Consider the following 23,184-nt stretch of genomic DNA (forward strand, 5'->3'; position numbering starts at 1 on the left):
CATTTCCCTGCTTAGGATGGCCATCATTTCCTTGCTTGGGATGGCCATCATTTTCCTTCTTAGGATGGCCATCATTTCTCTGCTTAGGATGGCCATCATTTCCCTTCTTAGAATGGCCATCACTTCCCTTCTTAGAATGGCCATCACTTCCCTTCTTCGAATGGCCATCATTTCCCTTCTTAGGATGGCCATCATTTCCCTGCTTATGATGGCCATCATTTCCTTGCTTAGAATGGCCATCATTTCCCTTCTTAGAATGGCCATCATTTCCCTTCTTAGAATGGCCATCATTTCCCTTTTCAGGATGGCCATCATTTCCCTGCTGAGGATGCCATCATTTCTTTGCTTAGGATGCCATCATTTCCCTGCTTAAGATGGCCATCATTTCCCTTCTTAGGATGGCCATCACTTCCCTTCTTTGAATGGCCATCATTTCTCTGCTTAGGATGGCCGTCATTTCCCTGCTTAGAATGGCCATCATTTCCCTTCTTAGGATGGCCATCATTTCCCTTCTTAGAATGGCCATCATTTCCCTGCTTAGGATGGCCATCATTTCCCTGCTTAGGATGGCCATCATTTCCCTTCTTAGGATGGCCGTCATTTCCCTGCTTAGAATGGCCATCATTTCCCTGCTTAGAATGGCCATCATTTCCCTTCTTAGAATGGCCATCATTTCCCTGCTTAGGATGGCCACCCTTTCCCTTCTTAGGATGGCCATCATTTTCCTTCTTAGGATGGCCATCATTTTCCTTCTTAGGATGGCCATCATTTTCCTTCTTAGGATGGCCATCATTTCCCTGCTTAGAATGGCCATCATTTCCCTTCTTAGAATGGCCATCATTTCCCTGATTAAGATAGCCACCTTTTCCCTTCTTAGGATGGCCATCATTTCCCTTCTTAGGATGGCCATCATTTTCCTTCTTATGATGGCCATCATTTCCTTGCTTAGAATTGCCGTCATTTCCCTTCTTAGGATGGCCATCATTTCCGTGCTTAGGATGGCCATCGTTTTTCCTGCTTAAGAAGGCTATTTTATTTGGAGATGAGATTTTTTAAACAATAGTTTAAGGTCTGATCTGACACATTTGTTTCCTTCTTTAGCTTTTCCTGTGCATCATATACAAATAATTGGAGAAGTGAGCAGAAGTCTTCTTTGAAGTCATCACAGAGACTAAATACTCGAAACAGAAAGAAAATGGCATCATTTAGTGCTTCTGATCCTGTGTACTATGATACTATTGTTGTTCAACATCCAGATTTATATTACAGGTGAGGTAGAATTTATGCCATCATTTTTAAATTGCTAGTTCCAAGGAGCATTATTGTTACCATAAACACATGCGGAAAGTTTGATTGCAGTTTTATTTTGTTGCTCAGATCCAGGGCATTTTTATTGCATCACCGCTTCAAATTACACAAAAATAGTGATGGTTTGCTGAATGATCATTTGTGTATATGAAACAGAATTGCTTCACCATGACAATGTTTTCTATTTACTTTACAGATTAGTTCATTTGGATTTGAAAGGAGCTCCACCAAAAATTAGTTACCTTCAACAGGTACATGTTATATATAATTGTATTTAGTATTATTATACATCTGTCACCGTAACGCCATGAGTTACAGCGTGTCGTAATTTTGCGGTATTTTACGGGGTATTTTCATCCTAGCATATTAGGAAATGCAAATTCCAAATATGGAATGATTACGCACGTAAGCGTCCTCTAATAATGAAAACAAACATGGCTGCCACCAGGGTTTGACCAGACTCCTTATAAAAAATAATAAGGTTACGGTACGTTATTACGAAGATACCTCAAAGTATGCACTCAGACAGTACGCTGTTGCATTGATCTCTACTGCGCGTCGGTCGATACTGCCGCTGTACTGTTTTCGTGCATACTTTGAGGTATCTTTGTAATAAACGTATAATATATAGAATATATAACAGCAGAGTATAAGTGTCGTAAATTATTTCATGCCTAGTGAAGTATAAATTGTATGTTCATTTATGGAGTATAATTATGTAACCTTTAGTGGAGTGTATGTGTTTTTATGTATTAGTGGAGTGTATATAGTCACTAGTGTAGTATATGTAACCAGCACTGCACACACTGTATTGTATTTAATCCTATAATATTCACCGTTTTTTTTGTCTTGTCTTCTTTCTGCATTGTATCCATTATATTGGATGTTAAAGTGCTACAATAAATTTGACATGCATTGCATATGTTCCTATGGGTCTTGTATTAAACATTACACAGTACATTGACTGTAGTGCTTATATTGATTGAATAAATCATTAAATAAATAATAAATGGTTTAAAAGGCATGAAATCTAAATACTGATAATATTACCAGTATTTTAATTAACTTATTTATTTTATCATAATCAGTATTTCTTGTTGTTTATTATGTGTTTATCTTGTCATCCTTTGTGAGTGAATTCCACAAATGTTATCCTATCATGTTGACAGATGATACCATTATTTGCTAAGTGGGGTGCTAATGGTTTGCTGGTAGAATATGAAGACATGTTTCCATATAAAGGTGAATTATCTACACTGGCAGCAGCTGATGCATATAGGTAATGCTATTATGTTACATTGACCTGTCTGGCTCGGGTCACCCTGTGTTTGATAGTTAAAATGGACAGGAAGCAATATAGAATGGTAGTTGTGATAATACATTTATGTCTGACATGGAGCCCATGCAACAAGTGTTTAAAATAGTTTGTTCACAAAAAATTTCCATATTCAACAACCATCCCCCATTGAATTGAGTCTGTCGACCCATTGAACTGGTATTTTATATCCTGAAAAAGGGAAATCATAAAATCATGAATCAATATATATTTAAATCGTAAATTACAGTTCAATTAGTCCAAAACAAAATGTAGATCATCATCACTGCAACAATAATTACCATTCATGTAGAATAGAGGTGTACAGTTTGATATGCCATCATTTTTATTATATTTAGTTCTAAAGCTTGTAGACTGACCCCTGTGTTTCAGACCTGTGTATTGGACATACCTTGGCCGATCACATTCAATTTTCACACACAAAACCCATACATGTTGATTCTTTCATAATCTAATTCAAAATGCTCTAGTGATGGTTATTTTAATCCTAAAACTTTGTACCCATTGAGGAAATGTAACCCCAATACTGATCCCAATAGTTACTTCAGTATTTTTTTTACTTCAATATGACCCCAGTATTACAAAACCTCAATTGTAACCCCAATAATGACCTGAGTAATACAAAACCTCAATAGTAACTCCAATAATGACCCCAGTATTACAAAACCTCAATTGTAATCCCAATAATGACATCAGTATTACAAGACCTCAATGGTAACCCCAATAATGACCCCAGTATTACAAGGCCTCAATGGTAACCCCAATAATGACCCCAGTATTACAAGACCTCAATTGTAACCCCAATAAAGACCCCAGTATTACAAGACTTCAATGGTAACCCAAAAAAAGACCCCAGTATTACAAGACCTCAATGGTAACCCAAATAATGACCTCAGTATTACAAAACCTCAACGGTAACCCCAGTAATGACCAATAATAATTCCCATACAGACTGCATTACAGAACCAAATGCCGACCCAACTAATGGTGATATGTACTTTCCTTTCATGGCTGATTCACTCAATTGTTTCTATATACACAATTCTCAATGTCAACTATTGCAATACATTTTTATTCATGTTAATACACATATCCATATTTACTTAGACAATTTGTGTTACTTCTGTTTTCATTTATTCTAATGATAATTTATTGTGTTTCTGTTTTTCAGTTTAGAAGACATCATGATGCTACAAAAAATAGCAAAAGAAAATAACATGGAATATATCCCTCTCATTCAAACTTTTGGTCATTTCGAGGTATGTACGAAACTACAGTCCATTGTATGAACTTCTGTAATATTATTTTTTATACATTCCCACACTTAAAATAGAACTCTACCATAAAAAAGTGTGTAGAATAATTGTATGTTTGTACTATAGACTTTCTGTGATCTTCAATTCATCAAATTGCCTTTTCTTTGCAGTTTGTTTTGAAACATGAGAAGTTCGCTGACTTAAGAGAAGTGCCACAGTATTCACAGTCATTGTGCCCATCAAGGCAAAGTAAGTCAACAATATTCAGTCATTGTGCCCATCAAGGCAAAGTAAGTCAACAATATTCAGTCATTGTGCCCATCAAGGCAAAGTAAGTCAACAATATTCAGTCATTGTGCCCATCAAGGCAAAGTAAGTCAACAATATTCAGTCATTGTGCCCATCAAGGCAAAGTAAGTCAACAATATTCAGTCATTGTGCCCATCAAGGCAAAGTAAGTCAACAATATTCAGTCATTGTGCCCATCAAGGCAAAGTAAGTCAACAATATTCAGTCATTGTGCCCATCAAGGCAAAGTAAGTCAACAATATTCAGTCATTGTGCCCATCAAAGCAAAGTAAGTCAACAATATTCAGTCATTGTGCCCATCAAGGCAAAGTAAGTCAACAATATTCAGTCATTGTGCCCATCAAGGCAAAGTAAGTCAACAATATTCAGTCATTGTGCCCATCAAGGCAAAGTAAGTCAACAATATTCAGTCATTGTGCCCATCAAGGCAAAGTAAGTCAACAATATTCAGTCATTGTGCCCATCAAGGCAAAGTAAGTCAACAATATTCAGTCATTGTGCCCATCAAGGCAAAGTAAGTCAACAATATTCAGTCATTGTGCCCATCAAGGCAAAGTAAGTCAACAATATTCAGTCATTGTGCCCATCAAGGCAAAGTAAGTCAACAATATTCAGTCATTGTGCCCATCAAGGCAAAGTAAGTCAACAATATTCAGTCATTGTGCCCATCAAGGCAAAGTAAGTCAACAATATTCAGTCATTGTGCCCATCAAGGCAAAGTAAGTCAACAATATTCAGTCATTGTGCCCATCAAGGCAAAGTAAGTCAACAATATTCAGTCATTGTGCCCATCAAGGCAAAGTAAGTCAACAATATTCAGTCATTGTGCCCATCAAGGCAAAGTAAGTCAACAATATTCAGTCATTGTGCCCATCAAGGCAAAGTAAGTCAACAATATTCAGTCATTGTGCCCATCAAGGCAAAGTAAGTCAACAATATTCAGTCATTGTGCCCATCAAGGCAAAGTAAGTCAACAATATTCAGTCATTGTGCCCATCAAGGCAAAGTAAGTCAACAATATTCAGTCATTGTGCCCATCAAGGCAAAGTAAGTCAACAATATTCAGTCATTGTGCCCATCAAGGCAAAGTAAGTCAACAATATTCAGTCATTGTGCCCATCAAGGCAAAGTAAGTCAACAATATTCAGTCATTGTGCCCATCAAGGCAAAGTAAGTCAACAATATTCAGTCATTGTGCCCATCAAGGCAAAGTAAGTCAACAATATTCAGTCATTGTGCCCATCAAGGCAAAGTAAGTCAACAATATTCAGTCATTGTGCCCATTGAGGTCCATCCAAATAAAGTATCTACATACCAAAGCAATTGAGCTGTTAGTTTTCAAGAGGATGTCTAGACTGTCGACAGTCGGTCGTACCTAATATTAATCTGTTATTATTAATAAATATTGTGTGTAAACGTAATAAATTGCAATTTCTTGGTAAGATTTCTCACCACATCCTGGTACTTTCATATGCAAATGAATAGTCATGCAGATGTCTATCATTTTATCGTGGCCAATCGTGAAAAGGGTCAGAGGTCGCTGGCTACTAGAATCGCCCATGTCTCACACAAAGTTTGTTTTGATTGTACTATACCGTATACGCGATTGCGACACTTTCCACAGCAGTTTTTGATATGACACAAACAAATCTTGACGAAAGTGCTGGAACGTTTAGACTACCATAATATTTCTTGCAAAAAATACCAGCGAGACACTATCCCAAACTACAAAGAGAGGGGAGATATGTTCGTCAGCGTGCCGTGTTGACATTCGTCTTGTCAAAATTAACTCGTTTCAAAACCAAGGATCCCTCACTTTCAGTTGCCATTCTCTTAGAGGAAAATGCCAGCGACCTTTCCAATAAATCTCGATTAGTTTGTTGAAATTTCTTCCCAAACTCATCCATGTTTTTATGCAGAGTTGATTTAATAGTTTTCTTTGCTATTTTGGTTGGAGTGACTGTATTTATCGTTTTCATAAATTTGCATACATTATGTTAATATAATTTATTTCGTGATGTCAGCATCAACTATGAATTATTCATATCAACTAGAAACCTGCAGAAGGGGACAGTCTCTCGGGACTAAAGTCCCTCGTGTGAAATGGTTCGCATTTCCCATCAAACGTCTTCCGTGTTTGAATGTCTAGGAAACACAATTACATTAGGCCCAAGGACTGTCGACAGTCTAGAGGATGTCATAAAAAGCATTTTTTACCAAAAATTAAGGATGTAGTCAAGTATAAAGGATATAGTCCAAAGTATCCAAAACCAAGTATCAAATAAAAAAAATAAAAAAATTATTGATGGACAAGAAACAGACAATGGACAATCTCCTATGTGAACAACTCCACTTTGTCATCTTCAATTACCTCGGCGCTAAAAATAAAAAAACAACCAGAAATTGTACTGGTTATAATCTTCCAATCCCACCCCATGATATCATATATTTGGACATGCATTTAATATCTAATTAGTTTGAATTGTATACCATTAAGGTAGCGGGACTATTATTTGCATACTTATTTTCATCTTCTAATTGTGACTAAATGACTACAAATGGACCCAGGAAAGTATATATTTTTAGAATCGCCAGACTTCAAGCTTTTCACAAGTGTATTTTGCATGCCCGTATCTGCATTCTACGACGCGTTACTCAATCAAAGGTGAAAAATTACTTTTTCTGTAAAAAAAAAAATTACGCATTTATGCTGGCGATAAGAAGTATTTTTTTCACTTTTCCTAGTTGTTCAATAGTCTGGTAAATTGAATGTGTCTGGTTAGTTTTATTCAAGCAACGCGTTTGAAAAAATAGTGTCCTGAATTTCAATTACTGTTTTAGTCGCATTGCCCCCAACTCAAACCACAACTCGTTGGTAAATAATCGATGAAATAGTTTGTCTGGACACATTCAAGTTCCTCTCATTGTCACCTTAAAGCTGTGAAAATTTGGTGTTAATCCGACGACAATAAGTATACGTTATTTTTTGTTAAAGACCTTGTATTTTGAAAAACATAAACTCATAGAAAACGTCCATGAAGTAACAGCAAAGATTTTCAAGCTTGTTTATCGGCACAATCAATTTGTTTTCCCATCAAGGTCTGTTTTACCATGTGTAGGGACATCCAAATGTGTAAGGCTATTGGAAACCAAAAAAATAAAAGAATGGGATAGCTATAATTGGATAAATTCGGCATATGAAAACACCAAAATCAATGATTTTTTTCAGTGGCTGTGTGACCTTGTGTCTGACACATTCATATGCAAATGACTAATCTGTGAAACAAACAGGGGCGGAGACAAACCACTCAAATGTTTGGAAACACTCATTGTGTGTCAGATAGCTACTGATAACACATCCTAATATTGCTTTGTCTTGAGTTTATCTTTGAAACTTATAGGCACACAGATTAAACCTGTGTTGTTGATTTTGGAAAACACTACTGAGGCTGCCTTGCTTCCCTTCAGAAAATCTACATTTTAACCAACTTACATGACATTCTATGTTATATTGACTTTATCATATGAAAGTTTATGGTGCATTTCATCAATTAATAAATAAATGTGAAAATCGTAATTTTCAACACAAATAATAGTCTCGCTACCTTAATCAAGACAACTATGGGTATAAGTGTACACTTATTCAGTGATTGTCATGTCAGGGTTGAGTTGCAATGACTGGGTGATATACACAGTGTTGAGTCACATTGACTTTGGGTGATATACACAGGGTTGGGTCACATTGACTATGGGTGATATACACAGGGTTGGGTCACATTGACTTTGGATGATTTAGGCAGGGTTGAGTCACATTGACTTTGGGAGTTATAGACAGGGTTGAGTCACATTGACTTTGGGTGATATAGACATGGTTGAGTCACATTGATTTTGAGTAATATAGACAGGGTTGAGTCACATTGACTTTGGGTGATATAGACAGGGTTGAGTCACATTTATATTGGTAGATATAGACATGGTTGAGTCACATTGACTTTGGGTGATATACACAGGGTTGAGTCACATTTATATTGGGTGATATAGACAGGTTGAGTCACATTGACTTTGGGTGATATAGACAGGGTTGAGTCACATTTATATTGGGTGATATACACAGGGTTGAGTCACATTGACTTTGGGAGTTATAGACAGGGTTGAGTCACATTGACTTTGGGTGATATAGACAGGGTTGAGTCACATTGACTTTGGATGATTTAGGCAGGGTTGAGTCACATTGACTTTGGGTGATATAGACAGGGTTGGGTCACATTTATATTGGGTGATATAGACAGGGTTGGGTCACATTGACTTTTGGTGATATACACATGGTTGAGTCACATTGACTTTGTGTGATATAGACAGGGTTGAGTCACATTTATATTGGGTGATATAGACAGGGTTGGGTCACATTTATATTGGGTGATGTAGACAGGGTTGGGTCACATTGACTTTGGGTGATATACACAGGGTTGAGTCACATTGACTTTGGGTGATATATACAGGGTTGAGTCACATTGACTTTGGGTGATATACACAGGGTTGGGTCACAATGACTTTGGGTGATATACACAGGGTTGAGTCACATTGACGTTGGGTGATAAAGACAGGGTTGGGTCACATCCACATTGACGTTGGGTGATAAAGACAGGGTTGGGTCACATCTACTTTGGATGATATACACATGGTTGAGTCACACTGACTTTGGGTGATATACACAGGGTTGAGTCACATTGACTTTGGGTGATATAGACAGGGTTGGGTCACATTGACTTTGGATGATATACACAGGGCTGAGTCACATTGACTTTGGGTGATATAGACAGGGTTGAGTCACATTGACTTTGGATGATTTAGGCAGGGTTGAGTCACATTGACTTTGGGTGATATAGACAGGGTTGGGTCACATTTATATTGGGTGATATAGACAGGGTTGGATCACATTGACTTTTGGTGATATACACATGGTTGAGTCACATTGACTTTGTGTGATATAGACAGGGTTGAGTCACATTTATATTGGGTGATATAGACAGGGTTGGGTCACATTTATATTGGGTGATGTAGACAGGGTTGGGTCACATTGACTTTGGGTGATATACACAGGGTTGAGTCACATTGACTTTGGGTGATATATACAGGGTTGAGTCACATTGACTTTGGGTGATATACACAGGGTTGGGTCACAATGACTTTGGGTGATATACACAGGGTTGAGTCACATTGACGTTGGGTGATAAAGACAGGGTTGGGTCACATTGACTTTGGGTGATATACACAGGGTTGAGTCACATTGACTTTGGGTGATATACACAGGGTCGAGTCACATTTATATTGAATGATATACACAGGGTTGAGTTACATTGACTTTGGGTGATATACACAGGGTCGAGTCACATTTATATTGAATGATATACACAGGGTTGAGTTACATTGACTTTGGGTGATATACACAGGGTTGAGTCACATTGACTTTGGGTGATATACACAGGGTCGAGTCACATTTATATTGAATTATATACACAGGGTTGAGTTACATTGACTTTGGGTGATTTAGGCAGGGTGATATATAGTTTTTGTTTGCTGTGATCATTAAGTGACTGAGTATTTTCTGTTTTCTGTATGATTAGATTCTCTTGAGATTATTCACTTAATGATCGATCAAATCATGTCAACGCATCCAGCAAGTAAATATCTGCATATTGGTGCTGATGAGGTAAGAGGTGTTTACTTATTGATATTTGAACAATGGTGCTGATAAGAAAAGAGGATTGTGTGACAAACAATCTTGGTGGTGGGACACAGCATAACTTATCTTGATGGTGGAACATAGTTTAGCTTATCTTGGTGGTGGGACATAGCATAGCTTATCTTGGTGATGAGACTCTGCATGCTTATATTGGTGCTTAGATACTGCATGCATATCTTGGTGCGAAGACACTGCATGCTTAACTTGATACTGAGACTCTGCATGCTTATCTTGATGCTTAGATACTGCATGCATATCTTGGTGCTGAGACACTGCATGTTTAACTTGATGCTGAGACTCTGCATGCTTATATTGGTGCTGACACTCCCTGCTTATCTTTGTGCTGAGACACTGCATGCATATCTTGGTGCTTAGATACTGCATGCTTAACTTGATGCTGACACTCTGCATGCTTATCTTGGTGCTTAGATACTGCATGCACATCTTGGTGCTGAGACACTCCCTGCTTAATTTGCGCTGAGACACTGCATGCATATCTTGATGCTGAGACTCTGCATGCTTATCTTGGTGCTTAGATACTGTATGCATATCTCGGTGCTAAGACACTGCATGCTTAACTCAGTTCTGAGACTCTGCAGGCTTATCTCAAAGCCAAGACACTGCATGCTTAACTCGGTGCTGAGACACTGCATGCTTATCTTGGTGCTGAGAGCTCTATACTTTTTAGTCCCCATTCGGACAAAGTCCGAAAACGGGGACTTATGTTTTGACCCCTGTGTGTCCGTGCGTGCATCTGTGCGTGCGTCTGGACCTGTATCTTAGAAATGCCTGGACCAATCACAATCAAACTTCACACATACATCATACATGATATCATACATATGCACGTCAATTTGTTTCACGATCTGATTCAAGATGGCCGAATGGCGGCCATTTTTGTACTAAAAACCATCAAAATCAAGCATTTCCCGGCTGTTTACAGATGGATTTTGTTCAACCCTTGTATATACCTTGGACATTATTGGACCTTGATGAACATCATTTTTTTTTCCAGATAACATTCAAAATGGCCGACTGGCGGCCATTTTGTTTTAATGAATGGGCTTCTAGACCCATATTTCCAACTTGTTTTGACTGATGATTATGTTCAAATTTTAAATATTCATTATACATCATGTCATAGATAGACAGATATACTGGTTTGACGATCCTATTCAAAATGACCGAATGGTTGTCATTTTTGTGCTAAAAAATCATCAAATATCAAGCATTTCTGGCATTTATGGATGGATTTCGTTCAAACTTGGTACATACATTAGACATTACGGGTTCCTGATGCACATCATTTTATTTTTCAGATCAGACTCAAAATGGCTATCCGGTGGCCATTTTGTTTTAATGAATGGGTTTCCAGACCCATATGTCTGACTTGTTTTGACTGATTATGTTCAAATTTTTAATATTCATTATACATCATGTCACAGTGATACAGATATATTGGTTTGACAATCCTTTTCAAAGTGGCCTAATGGTGGCTATTTTTGTGCTAAAAAACTTGTTTTATTTTTTAGATCGGATTCTGAATGGCTGACTAGTGGCCATTTTGTTTTAATGAATGGGCTTCTAGAGCCATATCTCTGACATGCTTTGACTGACTATGTTCAAATTTCATATATTCATTATACATATATTCATAATGGCTGATTTTGTTTTAATTAATGCTGTTCCAGAGCAATATCTCTCAATACTCATTTGACGATCAGATACAAATGTCAATCATTTAAATGTTAAACAATCATCATATTCCTGACATGTTTATATTCCAGCTATATTACTATAAACAAAACTTTATATCTTAAATTTGATAACTAACAGGAACTGTGCCATGCATGGCTTGTTATAGGTTATGCTCTAAGACAGTGTAATATATGCACAGGAAGACTGAAGACAGAGTTCAATAATGATTTATAAAGTTCATTGGGGGGGGGGGGGTCTTGTGACTGCTGTTTCATGGTACACAGCATAGCCAATCATTGTGCTTAGATATTCCATGCTTATCTCTGTGCTGCGATTTCTATCCTTTTTATAGGTGTATGCTCTAGGAAAGTGTAATATATGCACAGGAAGACTGGAAACAGAGTTCAGTGGTGATTTACAAAGTTTATTTTTGAGTCATGTAACTGCTGTTTCACGGTACATTAAAAAGAAGTATCCGGCTACTGTAGTTATTATGTGGGATGATATGCTGCGTAACATTAATGTCAGTAAAATGAAAGGTAATATTCAATATTTTGTATTCATAAAACCCTCTTATACATGTAAGTGTGTTTTGCAATGATAGCTTTGATCTGCACACACCTGGTGTGGTTATACATGCGTTTATATATTTGTCTTATTGCTGAATGATCCTCACAAAACTTGTATAAACTTCATAAATCTAGACAACAAAAGGGGAGGGGTGTCAGAAGGAGTTGCAAACAATGGTGCGGATTGCTGCTAACCAGACGGAGTCGAAAACAAATAGAGAATCAGTAGCAAGTCAGAGGAGTTTGCCAACAAAGAGTGACAGAATAACCAACAAAAAGAGACTGGGTGTTGCCAACTAGAGGGATTCGCCAACAAAAGAAAACAGGGTCAAAAACTAAAGGACAGAAGGTTGCCTGCACAAAAAGAGACAGTCACTAACCAGAGGGGTTGTCAACCAAAAAAGTCATGGTTGCCAACAAAAGGTCATTAACCAAAGGAGAGGGTGATGTCGAGAAAAGGAGAGGCAGTCGCCAACCAGAGACATGGTTGCCAATCAGATGAGGTTGCCAAAACAGTGGCCGCAAAAAATCAATTCTAGTGACTTCATCAATACTAATGACTCCAGCAATTCTAGTTACTTCATCAGTTCTAGTGATGTCACCAATTCTAGTGACTTCATTAACTCTAGTGACTCCATCAATTCTAGTGACTTCATCAATTCTAATGACATCATCAATTTTATTGACTTCATCAATTTTAGTGATGTCATCAATTCTAATGACTCCTTCAACTATTGTGACTCCATCAATTCTAGTGATGCCAACAAGTCTTGTGACTTCATTAATTCTAGTGATGTCATCAATTCTAGTGACAATCATCAGTTTCCGTAATGACATTATTTTTATTGACTTCATCAATTCTAGTGACTCCTTCAACTATTGTGACTTCATCAATTCTAGTGACTCCTTCAACTATTGTGACTTCATCAATTCTAGTGAATCCATCAATCCTAGTTACATCATCAATTCTAGTGACTTCATCAATTCTGGTTACTTTATCAATTCTAGTGATGTCATCAATTTTAGTGACTCCATCAATTCTAGTGTGCTATCAATTCTAGTGACATTATCAGTTCTAGTGATGCCACCAATTCTAATTACTCTAGGTGTCATCAATTCTAGTTATGCCATCAATTCTAGTGATGTCATCAATTCTCATGATGTCATCAATTCTAGCGATGCCACCAATTCTAATTACTTTAGGTGTCATCAATTCTAGTTATGCCATCAATTCTAGTGATGTCATCAATTCTCGTGATGTCATCAATTCTAGTGATGCCACAAATTGTAGTTATATCATCAATTCTAGTGACGCTGTCAATTCTATGGTGATGTCATGGTACCCATGCTAATTTATCTTGAATGCAATGAACGTTTCTGTTTAAATTTTGTACAATGATAGTATACCAAGAGATACATCTGCACCAACATGATTTTTGTGATTTAACTCAATATGGCTGGCCTACGCCCAATTTTCATGTATAAGCGCTAAATCGTCATTTTACATGTCCGAAGCTGTTTCTCAGAGAAGACTAGGCCGATTTGGATCTAAGTTGATTTGTTGATCATACATATTGGGTTATAGGTGCACGTCATATTTTTTTCGTGATTCAAACAAATATGGCTGACTGGTGGCCATTATGTTTTTCATGGTACCACGCTACTTTCTCTTGAATGCAATGAACGTTTCTCTTCAATTTTTTAGCTCCGCTGTCGACTTTGTCGAGTGGAGCCGATCATATGAGTGATTGTCCGTTGTCATCCGTCGTCCGTGTCAATGTTTTACTTATCCGACTTCTTCTTGAAAACTACAAGCCTGAATGCTTTGATACTTGGTGTATATGTACCTTGGGTAGACCTCTCTCAGATTTGTTCATTTCATGATCATATCTTCAATTCTCTAATTTTGGTGAATATTTTTGTCATTTTTGGTAAAAAGTGATATTTTCGACTTCTTGTTAAAAACCGCAAGTCCAATTGCTTTGATATTACATATATAGGTACTACATGTGGATCTTTCTCAGATTTGTTCATTTTGTAATGATATCTTCAATTCTCTAATTTTGGTGAATATTTTTGTCATTTTTGGTAAAAACTGATATTTTTGACTTCTTGTTAAAAACCACAAGTCCAATTGCTTTGATATTACATATGTCGGTACTACATGTGGACCTCTCTCAGATTTGTTCATTTTGTAATGATATCTTTAATTCTCTAATTTTGGTGAATATTTTTGTCATTTTTGGTAAAAAGTGATATTTTCAACTTCTTGTTAAAAACCAAAACTTCAATTGCTTTGATATTACATATATAGGTACTACATGTGGATCTCTCTCAGATTTGTTTATTTTGTAATGATATCTTCAATTCTCTAATTTTGGTTTAAATATTTTGGTCATTTTTGGTAAAAAGTGATATTTTCGACTTCTTGTTAAAAACCACAAGTCCAATTGCTTTGATATTATATATGTAGGTACTACATGTGGATCTCTCTCAGATTTGTTCATTTTGTAATGATATCTTTAATTCTCTAATTTTGGTGAATATTTTTGTCATTTTTGGTAAAAAGTGATATTTTCAACTTCTTGTTAAAAACCGCAAGTCCAATTGCTTTGATATTACATATATAGGTACTACATGTGGATCTCTCTCAGATTTGTTCATTTTGTAATGATATCTGCAATTCTCTAATTTTGGTGAATATTTTTGTCATTTTTGGTAAAAACTGATATTTTTGACTTCTTGTTAAAAACCACAAGTCCAATTGCTTTGATATTACATATGTCGGTACTACATGTGGACCTCTCTCAGATTTGTTCATTTTGTAATGATATCTTTAATTCTCTAATTTTGGTGAATATTTTTGTCATTTTTGGTAAAAAGTGATATTTTCAACTTCTTGTTAAAAACCCCAAGTCCAATTGATTTGATATTACATATTTAGGTACTACATGTGGATCTCTCTCAGATTTGTTTATTTTGTAATGATATCTTCAATTCTCTAATTTTGGTTTAAATATTTTGGTCATTTTTGGTAAAAAGTGATATTTTCGACTTGTTAAAAACCACAAGTCCAATTGCTTTGATATTACATATGTAGGTACTACATGTGGATCTCTCTCAGATTTGTTCATTTTGTAATGATATCTTCAATTCTCTAATTTTGGTGAATATTTTTGTCATTTTTGGTAAAAAATGATATTTTCGACTTCTCGTTAAAAACCGCAAGTCCAATTGCTTTGATATTACATATATAGATACTACATGTGGTCCACTCTCAAATTTTTTCATTTCATGATGATATCTTTAATTTTCTAATTTTGGTGAATATTTTTGTCATTTTTGGTTAAAAACCACAATCATTTATGGTGAAAAATGATATTTTTGAATTCTTGTTTAAAACAGCAAGTCCTATTGCATTGATACTATGCATATTGTTCATTTTCTAATATATCTTCTGTTCTTTAATTGAAATGTGCATTGCTAACAGCGGAGCTATCTCAGCCGAGAGGCTGCTTGTTTATATAGATAGTATACCAAGGGATACATCTGCACCAACATTATTTTTGTGATTCAATTCAACATGGCTGGCTGACGCCCAATTTTTATGTAAAAGCACTATAAATCGTAATTTTTACATGTCTGGAGCTGTTTCTCAGAGAAGACTAGGCCAATTTGGATCAAAGTTGGTATGATGATCATACATATTGGGTTATAGTTGCATGTCATATTTTTTCTGTGATTCAAACTAATATGGCTGACTAGTGGCCATTTTGTTTTTCATGATACCCATGCCTACTTTCCCATGAATGCAATGAACATTTCTGTTTAAATTTTGTACAAAGACAGTATACCAATAGATAGATCAACATGAACATTATTTTTGTAATTTGATTCGATATGACTGCCCAATGTCCAATTCTCGTGTAAAGGCACTAAATCATAATTTTTTACAAATCCATCTCCTATTAATGGTTTCAATCTAATAGCCCCGTCACACCATAACGTTTTGGTCAGTGTTCTCTGAACGTTCCAATCGTCCAATTTCCGAGCGTTCTGGAACAAGGTAGACACATCCAGCGTTCGATTAACGAGTGCCCCTAATGTATGACTAGCGTGTTCCTAACGCACGAGGAGCGTGTAATGAGCGACCAAGTAAGATACCCCTGGAAATCATTGACGTGTGCTAACGTGTCACTAGCGCGTGACGAATGACTTTTAAACGTTAAGTGAGCGTGTATCTAACGTTAGGTCGTTAATTTGACGTTAGTCGCACGCTTTATGTGCGCTAGGGGTACGTTCAGCGGTCGTTGACAGGTCGCTAGTGAGTTGTTCACTGCAAAGCAAGCGATTGGTAACAACTAAGTAATGCTAGAGCAACGACTGACTAACGATTGTCGAACGCGTCGAACGTTAGCAAAATGATCGAAGAACGTTATTTAACGTTTAACAGCGTTTAAAAATAAACGTTGAAGAACGCTGGTCTCAAATGAGAACTTTTGTGCATGTTCAAAACTTTTTTTTGGGATCAGCGTTCTCCACCGATTCCCGACGAGCAGCAATGATTACCAACGTTCACTAGCGTTCTCACGGCGCTCTTCTGCCGTTGTCCCAGCGACTTTGGGTGACTACCAACGTTTCCTCAAACGCCAGAGAACGCTAGCCAGAACGTCATGGTGTGACTGCGCCTTAATCTCAATGACTTCATCAGCATCAAATTGATATGTTAGACCACAAAATTTTGGACGGGGACTGTGTCATTAACAATGACTTGTTTTATTCTAAATTTGTTAATACCAAAAAAATTTACCTCTGAAAATGTCTACTCCATCCTTAATATATCAATTTTTATCTACTTCACTCGTAGAATGGAGACTGGGAGAACTAGTTGAACCAATGGTGTGGAATTACAGTTGGGATCAAGATTTCTTTTATCATATCCTGTCTCTTGAAACTTTAAATACATATGCATCTGTTTTCAACAACATCTGGAGTGCAAGTGCATTTAAAGGTAATGAGTTGAGTGATTATTCACGCCTGATAATAATTTAATTTAGGAAAGAATAAAAGGTTACAAAGGTTACAAAAAAGTAAATAAATAAATAAATAAATAAATAAATAAATAAATAAATAAATAAATAAATAAATAAATAAATAAATAAATAAATAAATAAATAAATAAATAAATAAATAAATAAATAAATAAATAAATAAATAAATAAATAAATAAATAAATAAATAAATAAATAAATAAATAAATAAATAAATAAATAAATAAAACTAAGCTAATGCATTACAGAAAATAACAAGTATAGAATTATGATACTACAATAGATAACAAACAAAATGCAAAATTTAAATAGTGAAAGAAGATTTTCACTGGGGTTGCTGTCTTATTTCAAAACACTTCTTTTGGTACCTTGCTACGGGGAGTGTTAGGCCTCTGTTGTTTTTGCCATTTCGAATAGATCATTTCTTTCGGGGGTATATCTTTTACATGACATCATGAGGTGATACTCATCTTCTACTTCATTTTGATCACAAAGGTTGCATAATATGTTAGCAAGATGTATTCCTTTGTGTCTGCCAGTCTCAATTTTCAAGTTATGGTCACTGAGGCGGAATGCTGACAGGGATACTTTCATTTGTTTATGGTCTTGGAAATACATGTCACATCAGTTTTTCATTTCTAAATAATGTAGTACTATACGCTACAAAGACGAACATAATCATCTCTTCTACTCAGAATCCGTAGACATATACACTTTTTTTATCACATTGGCTTAGAGTAATCACCCTCTGATAAGCTTAGTTCATGAAAGCGAACTGGTGACCCAGCCAGTCAGGCAGCCACCAGTGGTACTAATCACATAATCTAGAAGCGTGCATATTAGATGGAACGCTTTAGTGTATACAGCAAACAACAATGTCTACAAAATTGTCTAATTTCCATATTGAAATTCTTAGTTACAATATTTAATTTGATGCCAATTTTATTATTAACACTTGTTACTCCATAGTTTTTTTTAAGTTCCGCTGTCCACTTTGTTGAGCGGAGCTTATAATATGAGTGATTGTCTGTCGTCGTCTGTGTCAACTTTTTACTTTTTCGACTTCTTGAAAACTACAAGCCTGAATGCTTTGATACATGGTGTCTATGTACCTTGAGTATTCCTCTTAGATTATGATTATATCTTCAATTCTCTAATTGTGGTGAAGATTTATGTAATTTTTGCTAAAAAGTGATATTTTCGACTTCGACAAGTCCGATTGCTTTGATACTATATATTTACTAATAGGTACCTCAGGTAGACCTCTCTCAGATTTGTTCATTTTCTAATGATATCTTCAGTTCTTTAATTGAAATGTGCATTGCTGGCCACGGAGCTATCTCAGCCAAGAGGCTGCTTGTTTTTTCTTTCAAATACACTCTTCTTCATTTGTTTTCAAAAACAACATTGTATTCATGATATTAGGATACATTATCATAAAATGCAAGAACTCATTATATAATACTAGTTGTTGGTTGTGGTGACAGTCTGCATATGTAATCTGGGCAATGTATGGATTATGTCATAAGTGTGTGTAGGCTTTATTCCTGTTTGATTTCTGACTGGATTACAGAATGTGAGGTATATAGTTTTGTTGAGATTATAACAGGTTGTATTATTTTATGCACGTACTATAAACACTGCACCATGTTTGATTGCTTTAAACTGCTTCCAAAATTGATTGTAAACATTTCACGTCTTTTTTCGATGATAGCGACAAATCTGAGTTTTTCCAAGTTTCTGTAAACAGCAATGTAAGTTTGTTTTTTATCCCATCATCCTAGTTGGCTACAATAAACAAACCAAGATATTGTCTCATAAAAATGAAAAATGAAAACAAAATGATGACTGAGACAACTTGTGCCTGTGTTATTAATGGTCGAAAATTAACGAGAATGATTTGATGCAGATTTGAGCTCATACAATGCAACCCTCATAAAATCCAACGTCATAAAATTTTATATACAGATTATTTAAATCAATATGCCAATGAGTTGTGATTTCTGCATGCGTTGTTCTCGATGTGAAAAATTATGTATTAAAATTATAAATGTAAACAAATATAAATTTATCGTCAAAAATAACTTTATGATTTATCAATGAAGAATCATTTCCAAATTGTCATTTCCATGGCAACCTTATCCATATTTCTACCAAAATTTGATTGACTAGTCTTTGCGATATATCCTGAAGATTTCAACCAAAACCTTTTTGGCAGAGGTAAGGTAATCTGTTTCATCTGAAAATTTATTTTCATATACAAAATAAAATGATTCAAACTCTAAAATTTGATGACTGATTATATCACGTACAACTCTAGACTTAGAGAAAAGTCAGGGATGCAGTGTTTATCAGCAAGATCTGTCTGATTGTTGTTTCTTTATTTCAGGTGCCACTGGAGTAGCCCAGTATTACACAGATATTAACAAACATGTTGCAAATCACCAGTTATGGTTAGATGTAGTCTACAAATATATCCCTTCCAATGTACATTTCAGAGGGTATGCATTGACAGGATGGCAGAGGTAATCATCATTTATCAATTTTTAGCTCCGCTGTCGACTTTGTCGAGCGGAGCTTATCATATGAGTGATTGTCCGTCGTCGTTCGTCGTCTGTCGTTCGTGTCAATGTTTTACTTTTTCGACTTCTTCTTGAAAACTACAAGCCTGAATGCTTTGATACTTGGTGAATATGTACCTTGGGTAGACCTCTCTCAGATTTGTTCATTTTATGATCATATCTTCAATTCTCTAATTTTGGTGAATATTTTTGTCATTTTTGGTAAAAAGTGATATTTTCAACTTCTTGTTAAAAACGACAAGTCCAATTGCTTTGATATTACATATATAGGTACTACATGTGGACCTCTATCAGATTTGTTCATTTTGTAATGATATCTTTAATTCTCTAATTTTGGTAAATATGTTTGTCATTTTTGGTAAAAAGTGATATTTTCGACTTCTTGTTAAAAACGACAAGTCCAATTGCTTTGATATTACATATATAGATACTACATATGGACCACTCTGGAATTTGTTCATTTCATGATGATATCTTCAATTCTCTAATTTTGATGAATGTTTTTGTAATTTTTGGTAAAAAGTGATATTTTCTTCTTGTTAAAAATCACAATCATTTATGGTTAAAAATTATATTTTTGAATTCTTGTTGAAAACAGCAAGTCCCATTGCATTGATACTTTGCATATTGTTCATTTTCTAATGATATCTTCTGTTCTTTAATTGAAATGTGCATTGCTAACAGCAGAGCTATCTCAGCCGAGAGTCTGCTTGTTATAAATTAATTTACAGTTTATACTTATCATATGCATAACATGCCTATCTCCACAGCATGACATAAGACAGGATAGTGCAGGAAATCCATATCACCACAGTGTGATGTAATACAAGGCAGATCAAATATCCATATCACCACAGTGTGATGTAATACAAGGCAGATCAAATATCCATATCACCACAGTGTGATGTAATACAAGGCAGATCAAATATTCATATCACCACAGTGTGATGTAATACAGGGCAAATCAAAAATCCATATCACCACAGTGTGATGTAATACAGGGCAGATCAAATATCCATATCACCACAGTGTGATGTAATACAGGGCAGATCAAATATCCATATCACCACAGTGTGATGTAATACAAGACAGATCAAATATCCATATCACCACAGTGTGATGTAATACAGGGCAGATCAAATATCCATATCACCACAGTGTGATGTAATACAGGGCAGATCAAATATCCATATCACCACAGTGTGATGTAATACAGTGCAGATCAAATATCCATATCACCACAGTGTGATGTAATACATGGCAGATCAAATATCCATATCACTACAGTGTGATGTAATACAAGGCAGATCAAATATCCATATCACCACAGTGTGATGTAATACAGGGCAGATCAAATATCCATATCACCACAGTGTGATGTAATACAGGGCAGATCAAATATCCATATCACCACAGTGTGATGTAATACATGGCAGATAAAATATCCATATCACTACAGTGTGATGTAATACAAGGCAGATCAAATATCCATATCACCACAGTGTGATGTAATACAGTGCAGATCAAATATCCATATCACCACAGTGTGATGTAATACATGGCAGATCAAATATCCATATCACTACAGTGTGATGTAATACAAGGCACACCAAATATCCATATCACCACAGTGTGATGTAATACAGGGCAGATCAAATATCCATATCACCACAGTGTGATGTAATACAGGGCAGATCAAATATCCATATCACCACAGTGTGATGTAATACAGGGCAGATCAAATATTCATATCACCACAGTGTGATGTAATACAAGGCATATCAAATATCCATATCACCACAGTGTGATGTAATACAGGGCAGATCAAATATCCATATCACCACAGTGTGATGTAATACAGGACAGATCAAATATCCATATCACCACAGTGTGATGTAATGACGGACAGATCAAATATCCATATCACCACAGTGTGATGTAATACAGGGCAGATCAAATATCCATATCACCACAGTGTGATGTAATACAGGGCAGATCAAATGTCCATATCACCGAAGTGTGATGTAATACAGAACAGATCAAATATCCATATCACCACAGTGTGATGTAATACAGGGCAGATCAAATATCCATATCACCACAGTGTGATGTAATACAGGGCAGATCAAATATCCATATCACCACAGTGTGATGTAATACAAGGCAGATCAAATATCCATATCACCACAGTGTGATGTAATACAGGGCAGATCAAATATCCATATCACCACAGTGTGATGTAATACAGGGCAGATCAAATATTCATATCACCACAGTGTGATGTAATACAGGGCAGATCAAATGTCCATATCACCACAGTGTGATGTAATACAGGACAGATCAAATATCCATATCACCACAGTGTGATGTAATACAGGGCAGATCAAATATCCATATCACCACAGTGTGATGTAATGACGGACAGATCAAATATCCATATCACCACAGTGTGATGTAATACAGGGCAGATCAAATATCCATATCACCACAGTGTGATGTAATACAGGGCAGATCAAATATCCATATCACCACAGTGTGATGCAATACAGGGCAGATCAAATATCCATATCACCACAGTGTGATGTAATACAGGGCAGATCAAATATCCATATCACCACAGTGTGGTGTAATGACGGACAGATCAAATATCCATATCACCACAGTGTGATGTAATACAGGGCAGATCAAATATTCATATCACCACAGTGTGATGTAATACAGGGCAGATCAAATATCCATATCACCACAGTGTGATGTAATACAGGGCAGATCAAATATCCATATCACCACAGTGTGATGTAATACAGGGCAGATCAAATATCCATATCACTACAGTGTGATGTAATACAGAGCAGATCAAATATCCATATCACCACAGTGTGATGTAATACAGGGCAGATCAAATATCCATATCACCACAGTGTGATGTAATACATGGCAGATCAAATATCCATATCACTACAGTGTGATGTAATACAAGGCAGATCAAATATCCATATCACCACAGTGTGATGTAATACAGGGCAGATCAAATATCCATATCACCACAGTGTGATGTAATACAGGGCAGATCAAATATCCATATCACCACAGTGTGATGTAATACAGGGCAGATCAAATATCCATATCACCACAGTGTGATGTAATACATGGCAGATCAAATATCCATATCACTACAGTGTGATGTAATACAAGGCAGATCAAATATCCATATCACCACAGTGTGATGTAATACAGGGCAGATCAAATATCCATATCACCACAGTGTGATGTAATACAGGGCAGATCAAATATCCATATCACCACAGTGTGATGTAATACAGGGCAGATCA

General features: G+C 36.0%; 1 protein-coding gene across 1 annotated transcript in view; it reads left to right on the forward strand.

Annotated features, from left to right (window-relative positions):
* The window catches only part of LOC102804290 (hexosaminidase D-like), a 55,353-nt gene that overhangs the window by 10,621 nt on the left and 21,548 nt on the right, over window positions 1–23,184 (forward strand). The window contains exons 3-11 of the mRNA XM_085502132.1: window positions 1,102–1,269; window positions 1,505–1,559; window positions 2,478–2,587; window positions 3,816–3,903; window positions 4,071–4,149; window positions 9,834–9,919; window positions 12,003–12,189; window positions 17,087–17,230; window positions 19,660–19,795. Of these exons, the coding sequence (XP_085358258.1) occupies window positions 1,102–1,269; window positions 1,505–1,559; window positions 2,478–2,587; window positions 3,816–3,903; window positions 4,071–4,149; window positions 9,834–9,919; window positions 12,003–12,189; window positions 17,087–17,230; window positions 19,660–19,795 (1,053 nt within the window). The remainder of the gene's footprint in view (window positions 1–1,101; window positions 1,270–1,504; window positions 1,560–2,477; window positions 2,588–3,815; window positions 3,904–4,070; window positions 4,150–9,833; window positions 9,920–12,002; window positions 12,190–17,086; window positions 17,231–19,659; window positions 19,796–23,184) is intronic.

This window comes from Saccoglossus kowalevskii, chromosome 8 (genome assembly GCF_978046115.1).
Source record: "Saccoglossus kowalevskii chromosome 8, keSacKowa6.1, whole genome shotgun sequence".
NCBI classification, from domain to species: Eukaryota; Metazoa; Hemichordata; class Enteropneusta; family Harrimaniidae; genus Saccoglossus; species Saccoglossus kowalevskii.